Source organism: Staurois parvus, unplaced genomic scaffold (assembly GCF_062004578.1).
Source record: "Staurois parvus isolate SC_StPar_1 unplaced genomic scaffold, SC_StPar_1.0 ptg000137l, whole genome shotgun sequence".
NCBI lineage: Eukaryota > Metazoa > Chordata > Amphibia > Anura > Ranidae > Staurois > Staurois parvus.
In genome coordinates this window covers 16,746,022-16,760,823 of record NW_028317933.1, presented here as the reverse complement: position 1 = coordinate 16,760,823, position 14,802 = coordinate 16,746,022, and the positions used below count along the sequence as shown (strand labels likewise).

Genomic DNA, 14,802 nt, shown 5'->3' with positions numbered 1-14,802 from the left:
ATTTGCAGGGAATTGCTATAGGAAATGGACTGACCGATTATGACATAAATGATAACTCTCTTCTTTACTTTGCTTATTATCATGGTCTAATAGACACAGAGTAAGTGAATATTTTCAGCGTGTTTTTCTTTTATCTATTTATTGCCCCCGGGCACATTCCCCACTGCTGGCAGAATACAGGGAAACTGATAGGCCGCCTCTGCACATGTACATACTTTGCTTCTACCTTCTAGCTACATTTCCCAAAAATTTTTAGGGACACTTTTTTCCCTGTATGTCCAGAAAGACAGTGTAGGGTGAGCAGTATATTAATTAGGGGTGGAGCATTCATTCATGGGTGTGGCCTAACATGAAAAAGAGGATGGTGGTACGTGAAGCGCGTGAAGTGCCAAAAATTGGTGTGGTTTAAATTACACTAAATATTGGGTGTGGCTTAAAGGGGCCGTGTTTAAACAGAGTCTGAGATTCTCCCCATGCAATTTTGCTCTCCACCCCAACATCCCAAAAAGAAAATAAACACACTCATAGACTTATCTAAAAAATTTAATGTAAACATAAAGAACTGGATCACATTCAATGATTTATTGCTAGAGGTTACAGCGCATCATTACCACTCACTGCCCTGAGCACGCGCTCTCAGCACATGTGTATTTTCTAATAGCACGCAAATATGCGGCCGCTCGGCGTCAAGGCCCAGATGCTGAGAGGCCGAATATTTGTACGCTCGGCGTCAAGGGGTTAAAGTGGAAGTAAACTCCCACTGGACATTTGTACCTACAGGTGAGGTTATAATAAAGCTTAACTGTAGGAACATGGAGTATCTCTTAAACGTGCACCATTTAGGAGATATTCAGTGTCCCTCCAGCCGATGATGTCACCTGTGCAGTGGTGGATTGACAACTCATGGGGCCCCCGGGCAATAGGGGATCATGGGGCCCCTGTGTCCTTGCCCACACCCAAAAAAGCCTATGAAAAAGCCAATGAAAGGTACCAGGGGCATCTCATGGGGCCCCTTACTGAGCCTGGGCCCTCGTGCAGTGCCCGAGTGCTTGAGTGGTCAGTCCGCCCCTGCACCAGCGCACGCATTCTGAAGGAACGGCATACCCATGCTGTTCCTTCCAAGCTCTGTACCATGGACCAGGCTCCCACGCGCATGCGCGGGAGTAATGTAATGGTGGCTCGGCCAATCGAGCGTCCAGAACCTGCAAACCTAGAAGAAAGACAGGGTGAAGATGGAAGCCTCTGAAGTGGTGACAGCGCGGCGCTGGAGGGCTTCATTCCATGGAAAGTCTTTCATAATGTGCTAGTATGTGATGCATACTAGCACATTATGACATTACCTTGCAAGGAGATTTTTTTTTCATTCAAGTTTCCTACCATTTTAAAGTTTTGCGACTGATAATACTCCTGCTGTTATGTCTGCCTACTAATAGAAGAACAAATAAGGTGTCTGCACATACACTATATGCTGTCTATTTTTTGTTGTTTAGATTGTGGTCAGAACTGCAAGCTGCCTGCTGTAAGGATGATAAATGTGAATTTACAAAGTCCAAAGACACAAAATGTAATATCAAAGTAAGTATTAGATCCATTTTAAGAATTCCCAAAGGGAAATAAAGAAAACCATAACTTATTGTCACATACATACATTATTCTGCACACGGTTTATTAATCTGCAGATATCAATGATTTCAGTAAAACCATGACTATTGCACCAGAGATAGGCTTGTCCACTCCTACCACCACCATTACTGATCCATACCACTCCCCACCCCTTAACCAATTATACTTTACAAAAAACATGACACCCTTTTGGAGTAAAATGGCCAACATGGCCTTTTATTAACAACTCACATTTTAAATACATCAGCCGTTCCTTATAACGGAAACCAAAGAATTGTTGTTGGTCTTCGAAGGCACCCCCAAACGATCCGAAATGCGGACAACCATATACACTAGGCCTCCAGCCGCAAACAACCATACCATCCGCAGTGCAGCACCACCACCTTCCAGTTAAACCTTGGTTAACTGGGAATGTCCCCCGGGCACCCCATACCACCGATGGGTCCCACACCATTGTTTTACCTTCCAAGATGAGAACCGCCTCCAAAGACCAACAACCGCCCACGAACCAACATAACCCCTTTTTTTTTTTTTTTTGTCTTTCCCGGGAGGGACCCGATACCCAACAAAACAGGGAGGGCGAGAGGGAAGCTCTGATCCTTCCTAACGTCCTGCTCCACTGACGCCCCCTCAACAGAACCCCCCACCCTAAGGTGCCGCGGACCCCACCTACACTCCACCTCTGCCAACCAGATAACCCCACAATCAAATCCCAACCCCCTGGAGCTAACTTTAACCCTTTCCGTTCCCCTTCACCACTCTGGGGCCTAGTCATGCATGCCCTGCGCTATTTTCATTCTTTCTTATCCGCTACGGGCATTTCTTGTCTCCAACACGTCTCCAACATTGCCAGATCTTGTGGAACTATTCCATTTTTTAGTAGAATACAAAACATGTGCCACCATTGAAGTGAATGGGCACTTACCTGGCCAGGCTGACCATCACAGAATTCAATGGACAGCTGATAGGCCAAACTGTGTGCCAGTTAGGGCAGTGGCACTGCCAGGCAAAGCTGTCCAACCAACCACCAACACTGGGGCATTTTTTCCTCCCACTGGGGCATTTATAACTACACCTATTTATTTATGCTTCTTTATAGCTGAACACCAGAAAACTAAAATATCTTCCCTTGCAGTGGGGCAATTAGTAATAAAACCATGTCTTTTAGTAAGCAGGGATGGGTTAGTAACTCATTCTTCATGAGTAGACAAATCTCCCTAATAGGGAAACAGAAGAAAACTGAAAAGTTTATAAATTGAAGGGACTTTAAAATACATGCTGTACTTCTTGCAAAATATTATTCCTCTAACCCCTTGCCCTCATGAGGAGTTACCCCCCTTCCTGACCAGACAATTTTTTGCATTACATCGGTGCGTTATTTTAACTGACAATTGTGTGGTCATGCAACGCTGCACCCAAACGAAATTTACGTCCTTTTTTCCCACGAATAGAGCTTTTATTTGGTGGTATTTGATCGCCTGTGCATTTTTTATTTTTTGCGCTATAAAAAAAGGCCGACTTTTTGCTTTTAAACATGTCCACTAAAAAAATTTTAAAAATAAAATTTTGTCAAAAATGTAAGCCAAAATGTATTCTGCAACATGTCTCTGCTAAAAAATATCCCAATACGTGTAAATTAATTGGTTTACGTGAAGTTATAGCGTTTACAAATGGCGGTATATATACTGTTTTTTTTTTAAAATAATATATATTTTTACTAGTAATAGCGGTGATTAGCAACTTATAGTGGGACTGCGGCCGGCATTGTGACACTGGGGGGGAGCTGACTTGGTGTCACTGACATCCCCAGTGACACCAATATAGTGATGAGTGCTAAAAAAAAAACCACTGACACTGTACTAATGACACTGGGCATGAAGGGGTTAAAATTAAGGGTGATCAAAGGGTTAAATGTGTGCTGTGTGCTGTTTCACTTGTGTCTGTGTGCTTTACTGTAAGTACACTGCTTTGCATGGAAGTGCTCTGCACAGCCATCCAAAGCAGTGTGCAGGAGCTGACAGGGAAGAGACCTGTTTTGTTTACAAAGTAGTCTTGTATGGTTGGCTGTGGCAGGGGCGGACTGACAACTCATGGGGCCCCCCCGGGCAATAGGGGATCATGGGGCCCCTGTGTCCTCGCCCACAATCAAACCACACCCAAAAAAGCCTATGAAAGGTACCAGGGGCATCTCATGGGGCCCCTTATGGACCCCGGGCCCTCGGGCAGTGCCCGAGTTTCCAAATGGTCAGTCCGCCCCTGGGCTGTGGTATCTGTTGTTGGTGTTCGGACAGGGAAGCGGTTTTCTAACGGAAGTACTCAAGCGCAGTCCGGGTCGGTTCCGTTACAAGCAGCAATATATTACATTTTTTCCTTGCTTTTAGATACACTTTGGGGTTGAGTTACGAAAACTAGAAAGTGTAAAATCTAGTGCAGCTGTGCATGGTAGCCAATCAGCTTCTAACGTCAGCTTGCTGAACATGAAATCTGATTGGTTTCTCTGCACCAGATTTTGCACTCTCCAGTTTTAGTAACTAAACTCCTTTATGTCTGTCCAAATTAAAATGAGTCACAAACCATAGTATAAGGGGGTACAGGTCTATAAAGAGATGAAAGAAGTCAGATGTCAAATGAGCTTTAAGTAGAAAATCAACTACAACAATAATACGCTATCAGAAAACTTCCATATTTTAGTTCTGTCAGGTTCACCGTAAGTTCTAAAATCAGCCTTCCTCTCCTGTCCACAGCTACCATTATTATTAACATTATTATACAGGATTTATATATCGCTAACAGTTTGCTCAGCACTTTACAACATAAGGGCAGACAGTATACAGTAATTACAATACAATTTAATACAGTAGGAATTGGAGGGCCCTGCTCCTTAGAGCTTACAATCTAAGAGGGAGTGTCAAGAGATACAAAAGGTAATAACCAGGGGCGGACTGACCATTTGGAAACTCGGGCACTGCCCGAGGGCCCGGGGTCAGTAGGGGGCCCCATGAGATGCCCCTGGTACCTTTTTCATAGGCTTTTTTGAGTTTGGGCAAGGACTCAGGGGCCCCATGATCCCCTATTGCCCGGGGGCCCCATGAGTTGTCAGTCCGCCCCTGGTAATAACTGTGGGGGATAAGCTGATGGAGAAAATAAAAGTACATTTGTTAGGTGGGGGCAGGGTATGCCTCTCTGAAGAAGAGTTTTCAGGAATCATCTAGAAGTAGAGAGAGTAAGAGATAGTCGGACAGATTGGGGTAGGGAGTTCCAGAGGATGGGAGAGGCTCAGCAAAAGTCCTGGAAGCTAGCATGGGAAGAGGTGACAAGGGAGCTAGAGAGCAGGAGGTCTCTTCATTTAAAGTGATACTGTAAGTGTGCTGTCATTGGTAGCCTCCTAAAGGAAATTCTAATTGCATGGCTGTGTCTGATTTAAAGATGAACTGACACTGAGAGATGTTACTGTTAATTACTGGATCCGATTGCCTGTATGGATCTGTCTGCAGCAGCTGAAAGTTGGCTTTTTCTCCTCTCCCTCCCACAAGCTTTCAGTTGCTGTGGAGAGAGCTATACAGGGGATCAGTTCCAGTAATTGCCCCATCCCTCACCACACTTATCACCCTCCTGTGCACCATACATTACCCCATGCTGCCCAGGTTCCCCTGTGTGCCCCCACCCCCACAGTACTGCTGGGTTCCCTCTTCTCCTTCTCACAGGTGTAAGCACACAATAGGATCCTTCAGGATGAAGAGTGGGGGAAAGGTATGATAAATATGTCACACTTACCAGCCCCTTACTTTCCTGAATGAACACAATGAGTGAGCGGTACCGATCCCTCACTGTGTTCCTTCATAGTTGAAGCATAGTAAACTGGGTTTTTTTGGGGGTGGGGGCCCTGTCAGGTTGGCTGTATGGGGTCCTTTGGTTTCTAACATCAGCCTTGGATACGGGCAGGCAGCTACTGAAGTCCAGGAAGCCCAATGGACTATGAGAGTGCTCACCAGCGCCCTAGAAGTACATTGAGAACCACAAGCTATCAGCTGCAATGTATTACAGTACTTGTAGGCATTCATTCACAGAACTCTGTGAATGAATGACGTGACCTCTGTTAAAGATGACTGCATTGTTTTCAAATTGTGACAGCGGGTGTGGGGAAAAGGTCCCCCACCCACTGTCACATGGAAAGGGCGGATGGGGGGTAAAGTGGTGGATGCTCAACATGTTACATGTTACACCTTAAATATAGGTGTAACATGTAACCTGTTGAAAAAGGTGAACTTGTCCTTTAACATTTCTGAAATTTCCCCATTACATAAGAAATCTTCACTTTTTAAGTTCTGGTCCACTTTAACCCCTTCTGGTGGCCCTTTAAAAGGGCTTTAATGTGGGTAGGAGGCCTGGCTTCTCTATAATGTGACTGCTGTGACTGGCTCTTACAGCAGTGACATGATTGGGAGCTTGTTACACTGCCTCACAATCACAAACCATGACCAAAAGCAGTCAGTGACAGCTCAGTCAGTGTGCTAGAATCACACAGTACACATCAGAACACATCCTTAGGCCACCTTGGCATTGCAGTGGCTGGGAATTAAAGCCCACTTTTCCTGAAGTTGTATGTATGCAAGAGTCTGTAAGACGTTAAAGTGGTTATAAACTTCAGACATTAAATATGAACAAAGCCTATCCCTCTATAGTGTGTACTTGTCTAAATTAAGAGCACTAAGTGTCATTTCTGTCTGCTGCCGTGTTCCTCTGCTATCAGCATGAATTCCTTCTGACAAGTTTTCCTGACACCAAGAGAAAAATGGTGACGGTGAGGGACCTTCAACAGATTGGAAGTCACAGATCTGTTCCTGTGAGCTGTGTGGAAGGGGGTGTGTCCCTTCCCTCCAATCAGCGCTAAGGCTTGGTTCACATATGTGCGGGTGGTGCGGCTGCGGATCTGCACAAAAATCTGTGCAGCCGCACCACCCACACAGAGGATCGTAGACCCGTGGGCGGGTGCCAATAGTTCTAATGGCACGTGACCCGCACTGGAAAACGCGGTTCCCGTTTGGGCTGCGTTTTCAGAAGACGTGCAGGGACTTCCCTGCGTGTCACGGGAGTCCATTCAAATGAATGGGCTCTCATGCCCGCACAAAACGCGGTCCGCATGGACGCATATATGTGAATCAGGGGTTAGGGCTCTCCTTACTGAGCTCTGCAGAGTGTAATTTCAGCTCTCCACCGCCTTTTTTCAGACCTATCAGACAAGCTTTATAAATTCAGCAATTTGCACAGCTGTAGGGAAGAAGTGGCTGCAGATAAACAGGTACAACTTATGTAGGAGGATTTGTTTCACCTTTGTTTCACCTGAGGCTTGTCACTGGGTATATGTAGGGGCTGACAAGCACTTTAAGTTATTTTGATTCTCAGACCCAGATCAAGCATCAAAACACACAGCCATGACAGCCAGAAAGCAATGGCAGTTTCCATGATTCTCCCATGACAGAGACCCTTTAATGGTTTTTCTCTTTTCTTAGACAATGATTGCTTACTCTCAATCCCGTATGTTTGGGCTGAATAGGTACAATTTGTACAAGAAATGCGAGCACGGGAAACCTGGCGAGATCAGGTATTTCAATATACAGTCTCATGTATATCTCTTTTTCTCTTCCTATAAAAGGATATATTGTTTATGAATATTATTGGATTCATTTGCTCAGTTTTGGAGCATTTGTTGAGTTACAGTTTAAAGGACCAGCAAGACTAAATAAGAAATTATATATTAAAAAACGCATTAGTTAAATACATTTTGTTGTGCTTTATCAGCCTTTCTGAACCTTTTTACCTTGAGGAATCCATAAAAAATTTTGAGGATCAACCCAAATTATTATCCAAATTGGTGATCTTTGAGGGAGGGATGGCTCTGTGACGTTGTTACCCTGAAAAATAAAACTGTGACTTACACATGTTCAGACAGGGCAGAGGAGATCCATAAATAATAATAGCAATAATTACAAAAACTAAGATATTGTGTGAACTTCTGGACACATAAGGGGCCACACCTGAGGCCCCATACATTTACCTAGTTAAACACAAATGATTTTGAGAAAAAAAGGTTTGTGGCCAAATGGTCTCAAATTTTCACTCTTTTATTACAAGAAGGATATATACATCAATTGATATAGAACAGTGGAAGAAGCTTGGCAATCATTTGCAATTAATGTGTTTGGCACAGAATTTTAAAATCTTTTTTTTTTATTACAGGGATTTAGGAGACCACTTTGTAGTTTATCATCCTGGTATATACTCCCTTGAAGTCCATTCCAATTTCTGTGCAGTAAGTACCCAAGTCATAGCCGGAGGTCTGTATTATTTTTCTATGAGTCTGTAAGCCTGTGTAGAAGTGGGTGTTTCCCTTTCCTCCAATCAGCTGCCAGATATCAGGGAACTCTGTGCTCTAACTCTGCAGTGTGTGTGTGGTGTTAGATCCTTGCTTCTTGCTCTATGCTGCTGAGAAAAATCCTTTGATCTGTATGGTTTTAGAATGATCTACAGCAGGGGTGTCCAACCTTTTGACTCTCCTGGGCTTCATTGGAAGAAGAGGAATTGTCTTGGGCTACACATAAAAAACACTAACTGTAAGGATAGCAGATGAGCAGAAAAGGCCGGGAAGATGACTACAAAAGTAAAAGAGGGCAACATAAAACTGGTGCGATATTTGACACTGCTGCAAATACTCAGATAAGTGGAGTGTTGAGATAAATGATCAATTGCAATTACACTATGGGAGGAGGCATCACCCATATGTGAAAACAAAGACCAATGGGACTTTTTACCTCCAGTAGTGAAAATGACAGCTGATTAAAATTAATAGATTTTTTGTATCGATAAAATAGCATACTTTATAGGAATGTCCTCCTGCGCTCCACAGAGTAACTAAACAAGGCCAGCTGCTATCATCTATACCCTATACCTCGGGATGAAAAAAATATCTAATAGTGGATGAAGCACTCAGCCATGAGGGTAATACACTAATTGAACTAAATATAAACAAATAAAAAAAAAATAATAATAAAAAAAAAAAATATATATATATATATATATATATATATATATATATATAATAAAGTGACTATTGCTCCAAATGAATGTGCAAACAAAGCAAAATAATAAAATAGATATAAATACAAAAATTCCAATACATAAATATTTATAAAGTGAAGGTGACTGGTGCTTCAAATCAATCAATGTGTGCAAACAAAGCAAACGACCAGTCTGCCACCCAGTGGCTAAAACTCGTACTAAATGTACACACACTAAGTGTATGAAAAGTGACAAGTGCCCAAAAACTAAATATATATATATGTACAAATCTACACATGATCACGTATATTAAATATGTATAAAAACTGTGAATAGATACAAAGTGAACAATCACTACCTAAAGTGACAAGTGTAAAATAAAACAAAAAAAACAAGTCCAAATTAAAGTGCAACAATCGTGCTATCACTCTTTTGATCTGAAACTAAATATATGCTTTTCCACTTCAAAATCTTGTGCTCAGAAAAAAGGAGTGACACTCTCGTGCATATATCCTCCGGTGGCTAGAGTGCCTCCTCACCTCCTTTATTCAACCCCTAAGGGTCACAAATCATGTAATCAGATATTCCACCCCAATTAACTTCCGATAATATTGATGACTTCACAACACCTCATCTATCCCTCTGATATCCACTCCAAATGTATTGGGCATAGAGAGACTCAGCAATATAGTATCAGGGTCATGGAAGGGTAAACAAAAAGAAATACTTCCATAGTGAATTCTGAAGAAGCCACGTGTTTGGGGCGTAACGCGTAGAGCGCAGTGACGTCATTTCCAGGTGGAGCTCGGTGACGCAGTTCCGGTGACAGACTTCTGGTTTTTCGCCATCTTGAGTCCCCTAGTACACCCATAACATATGGTAAACCGTGGGTTGTATACTTGGACCATGTGAGTGATTCATCTGGCATTTTTCTGATTAAATATATTGGACGTACTACACTATGGAAGTATTTCTTTTTGTTTACCCTTCCATGACCCTGATACTATATTGCTGAGTCTCTCTATGCCCAATACATTTGGAGTGGATATCGGAGGGATAAATGAGGTGTTGTGAAGTCATCAATATTATCGGAAGTTAATCGGGGTGGAATATCTGATTACATGATTTGTGACCCTTTGGGGTCGAATAAAGGAGGTGAGGAGGCACTCTAGCCACTGGAGGATATATGCACGAGAGTGTCACTCCTTTTTTCTGAGCACAAGATTTTGAAGTGGAAAAGCATATATTTAGTTTCACATCATAAGAGTGATAGCACGATTGTTGCACTTTAATTTGGACTTGTTTCTTTGTTTTATTTTACACTTGTCACTTTAGGTAGCGATTGTTCACTTTGTATCTATTCACAGTTTTTATACATATTTAATATACGTGATCATGTGTGGATTTGTATATATATATATATATTTAGTTTTTGGGCACTTGTCACTTTTCATACAGTGTGTGTACATTTAGTACCAGTTTTAGCCACTGGGTGGCAGACTGGTCGCTTGCTTTGTTTGCACACATTGATTGATTTGAATAACCAGTCACCTTCACTTTATAAATATTTATGTATTGGAATTTTTGTATTTATATCTATTTTATTATTTTCCTTTGTTTGCACATTCATTTGGAGCACTAGTCACTTTATTATATACATATTTTTTTTTATTTGTTTATATTTAGCTCAATTAGTGTATTACCCTCATGGCTGAGCGCTTCATCCACTATTAGATAAAATAGCATAATTGATTTTAATCAGCTGTCGTTTTCACTACTGGAGGCATAATTAATGTCTCAATAATGCTTGTTTTCACATATGGATGATGCCTCATTGTAATTTCAATTGATTATCTACAACTACTACCTATCTGAGTATTTGCATGAAATCTTAGGGGGGGGCACAGCCCCCCCAGCACCCCCATGTGGCACTTACTTGGCTAGCGGGTGTCCCTCCATGTTCTGCCAGTATTATATCATATGGATATATATATATATCCCCAGCATTCCACCTGATGTGCCTGGACCACTCTTGTCTGTACAGGCTACTGCTGTGATTGCTATGCCAAACACGGCATCCTTCTAGTTGTTCAGTTTACAATTTTGTGTTTGGCCAAATGCAAATCCCTCTCTGGCCGCATGCAGCCCGCAGGTTGCGGGTTGAACACCCCTGATCTACAGGATAAATGGTAAACAGGTACAACTTACATAGGGGGATTTGTTTCATCTCTGTGTATCACTCAAGGCTTGTCACTTCATGGGGGTAGAAACACTTTAATCGCATTCAGCTCCACTTTTTATAGCTGTCTGCCGGATGTATTTGTCACATACTAATCAACATATTTCCATCACATATAGACCTCATAACTCATAGCTCATAACGCACATTACAATATGATTGTACGATCTCTTTTAGCTCTACCATAAGTATGTAGTGTAAGGGTCAGCCTGATTGGTTACAAATATTTTGGTTATAAATGTTTAAATAGGTCCTCATATTGCATAGATTTGGTAGAGCTTAAGTTGATTGTACAGAGATTGTATAGCCAGATTGTAATGTGTATGGTGAGCCTAAAGCCTTGTTCACATGAGGTGTATATATGTACAAATGACAGCAATGGGACTGCCTACATGGGGATGCATGGAAAACTTGTGTATCCCTGTATGGGTAGACTTGACCCTCACAAAGGGCATGCATATATGCCCCATGTGAGCGAGGCCTTAGTCTTCAGGGTGCCATAACAACTGTTGACTGGAATCACATAACATATAAGTGAAGATATGTCACCAGCACAACTTGGATCTTTTTGCAAAGTCTGAACATTTATTAAAAGAATACATCATAGTTCCAACTCTTTGAAACCAAGCAGGACCACTTAATCAAACGCCTAATAAAGTTGTTCTGCATGTCTCTGAAACATTGGAAGTATTCCATAATCTTCCAGTCAATGTTAGGAGTTTGCAGCAGGATTCAAGATTTGCTGGTCTGGGCAAAAAATGGACAAGGCCCTAACCAACTTCTTCTGTTTTCCAGCGGTAGGTGAGTTTAGAATGATGCTCATGTAGTGATGTCATCACTGCTTTCTGTCATCTCCTGTGTGTCCAGTGTCCTGTGGTGTTGTACCACCTGGGGGAGTGTCCTTGACACCCAGAGCTCACAGGAAGTGGATTGAAATTGGGCGTGAGTGTTGAGTCATGAATGAGGACACATGGGACCATGCTGGAGTGTGAAAAGCTGATCACTACTTGGCAAAGATTTTTTTTTCTTGTTTCTACAGGAGGTCCAATTTAAAAACAGAAATGAGCTTTACCTGTACTAAATTAATCCACTAAATAATTTCCTAATTGTGTCAAAACTTTTTTTTTTTTGGATAGAGTATGTAGATTTGATTTTAATCATTCTTTTTTTTGTCCAACAGAAGTTGCAAAGGCTGTCACAGTTAAAGAAGCCAATAAAACTGAGTGTACCCTGTATGGATGACAGTAGTATCAACACCTACATGAACAAACCTGAGGTGCAAAAAGCATTGCATGTCCACCATCGGGAGCCAGGCTGGGACGTGTGTAGGTGAGCTGAGGGCAGCTTAGTAGTTCATTAGGAACATATTCTACTGAATCCCCTTCCGTGCTTGGTCATAATAAAAAAAGTGTAATCAATTAATCAAAATGAACGTGAATATACAGAAATAAATAAATGCCTTAGTGTGCTGCTGCATTACCCACTTGCTCTCCTGATGATTTACCCCCCTTCCTGACCAGGCCATTTTTTGCGTTACGGTGCTGTGTTATTTTAACTGACAATTGCACGGTCATGTAACGCTGCACCCAAATTAAATTTACATCCTTTTTTCCCCTCGGTGGTATTTGATCACCTGTGTTTTTTTATTTTTTGCTCTATAAAAAAAAGACCAGCAGTTTTGAGAAAAAAACTATATTTTGGACTTTTTGCTATTAAACATGTCCATTTAAAAAATCTAATTTTGTCATAAATTTAGGCCAAAATGTATTCTGTGACAGGTCATTGCTAAAAAATATCCCAATACTTGTAAATTAATTGGTTTATGTGAAACTTATACTTATAAAACTTATAAAATATAAACTTATAGCGTTTATAAACGGTGGTATAGATACTGGAATTTTTTTTTTAATTTTTACTAGTAATGGCGGCGATCAGCGACTAATAGTGAGACTGCAGCAGGCATTCTGACACTGGGGGGGAACTCACTTGGTGTAACTGACATCCCCAGTGACACCAGTACAGGGATCAGTGCTAAAAAAAACACTGACATTGTACTAATGGCACTGGGTAGGAATTGGGTTACCATGAGGGGAGATCAAAGGGTTAAATGTGTGCTGGGTGTGTTTTACTATGGGGCCATGTGTTTGTGCTTCACTGTAATTACAGAATTACAGGCTCCCCAGAAATAAAGAGCCCGTGGAAAAAGGTCTCAAATAGTGTGATATCGTTTATTAAAGTAGGTAAATAATCAGAAAAGAACTTACTAACAACGGTTCAGCTGCTCATAAACGGCCAGACCAGAGGTACATGTACACAGGATATAAATAGCTTGGCACTTCCCTTAGGTCCTGGGGCTGTGCTGAGCAAAGGACACATCTGCAAGTGACATCCCTGGATCCATGACACAGCTCCTCCTGGAACGGATGACATCTAGTGGTCGCCCTATAGATGACATCCGCCTGATCCTCTAATACAGTGGCTGGACTCAGCTTCCATCCGGATAGATGACATCTAGTGGTCACCCTATAGATGACATCTCCTGTCTCCAGTGATACAGTGGCTGAGCACCAGGGGCAGGTCTTAAATGCTCCATGCGCTTTAATATGCGCTATCTGGTTAGTGCATTATTTGGCTATTATCATTTCTGAAAGTCACTACTTTTGGTTTTTTACATATTGGAGACTGTATGCATTTTCAGCACATCTGATGAACTTACACTGACATTTTACTGATCCACTATCATATGTGGTCTATCATATGTTTAATCGCTATTTGGGTTAGCGCTGCACTCTCATTCTTTATCAATTACTTTGGAGGTTCCCGAGGTGCCTTTTTGTGCAAGCAGCTACCGTACTTACACCTATACACTGCGCTCGATTTTATATATAGATTTTATATATAAGTTTATTTTATTTGACAGGGAGAACTGTTTTGTTTCCAAACAGTTCTCCTCCCCATCGGAGATCCTCGGCAATCACCGGGTGCCGGCGAGTAATCACCAGCCGGGACCTGGTGATTGACAGCCACGAATGGTGGCTCGGGTAGGGTGCGCACATGCCTCGCTCATGCCCCCTTCCCGAAATCATGTATATATACGTGATTTTGCACACCCGTGCCACCCTGTAGCAGTATTTCTGCTATAGGGCGGACGGGAAGCTGTTAATCCCCCTCGAAAAATAAATATAAACAGAGAATCAATCAGATATCTCAATACAACGCTTCACCCCAATAGGATGTATTACCACTATAAACACATTTTTATAGTGGTAATATATCAGTATTTAATCACATCAGCACTTTGTATAGATCTTCAAATTATTGAGGTGAAGTGCTGCATGAGGATTTATTAGGAACTCACTCCAATCTTTAAAGCATGAAGCATGCAAAATAATTTCACTGGTTGAAAGAACTGTCTGTATGTTGTTCAGAGCATCTAATCAGTTTCTATCTTGAGTTAGAATTCAAATGCAAGCATTTGAATGGCAGTTATGGGAAAAAAACAAATGGCCCTACTTGCAGACACTGAGACTAGGGATAAGTAAAATTGTGTGTTTTTATTACCCTGAAATTTTAGCGTAAAAAGATTTGTTCCAAATTTTGCCATTTTGGCAACTTGCATTGATTGGTCAGTGGGGAAGGTGAAATTAAGGCACTTTTCAATGGTTTTTAAAGGACAACAGCACATTTAGTACAGGTTTCCCTTTAGGGTATATGCTCACCCACATTCCCAAGTGTGGCCAACTAGGTAAGATATTTAGCTCTGTCTCCATTGCAAAGATCTTCACTGTGTGGACAACTGGAGGTCCTGGTTCCTGGTTGCCGGCATGAGTACAGCTCTTCCAATAGGAATGAATGAGGCCATGGCATGCATGCATAGTTAGTCT

At 41.8% G+C, this 14,802-nt stretch overlaps 1 protein-coding gene across 2 annotated transcripts in view; it reads left to right on the top strand.

Annotated features, from left to right (window-relative positions):
- LOC149465884 (lysosomal protective protein-like) overlaps nt 1–14,802 on the top strand; it is a 62,672-nt gene that overhangs the window by 28,828 nt on the left and 19,042 nt on the right. For both annotated transcript variants that reach the window (XM_089673419.1, XM_089673418.1), the window contains 5 exons: nt 9–100; nt 1,491–1,575; nt 7,134–7,225; nt 7,861–7,933; nt 12,099–12,247. In XM_089673419.1, the coding sequence (XP_089529545.1) occupies nt 9–100; nt 1,491–1,575; nt 7,134–7,225; nt 7,861–7,933; nt 12,099–12,247 (491 nt within the window). The remainder of the gene's footprint in view (nt 1–8; nt 101–1,490; nt 1,576–7,133; nt 7,226–7,860; nt 7,934–12,098; nt 12,248–14,802) is intronic.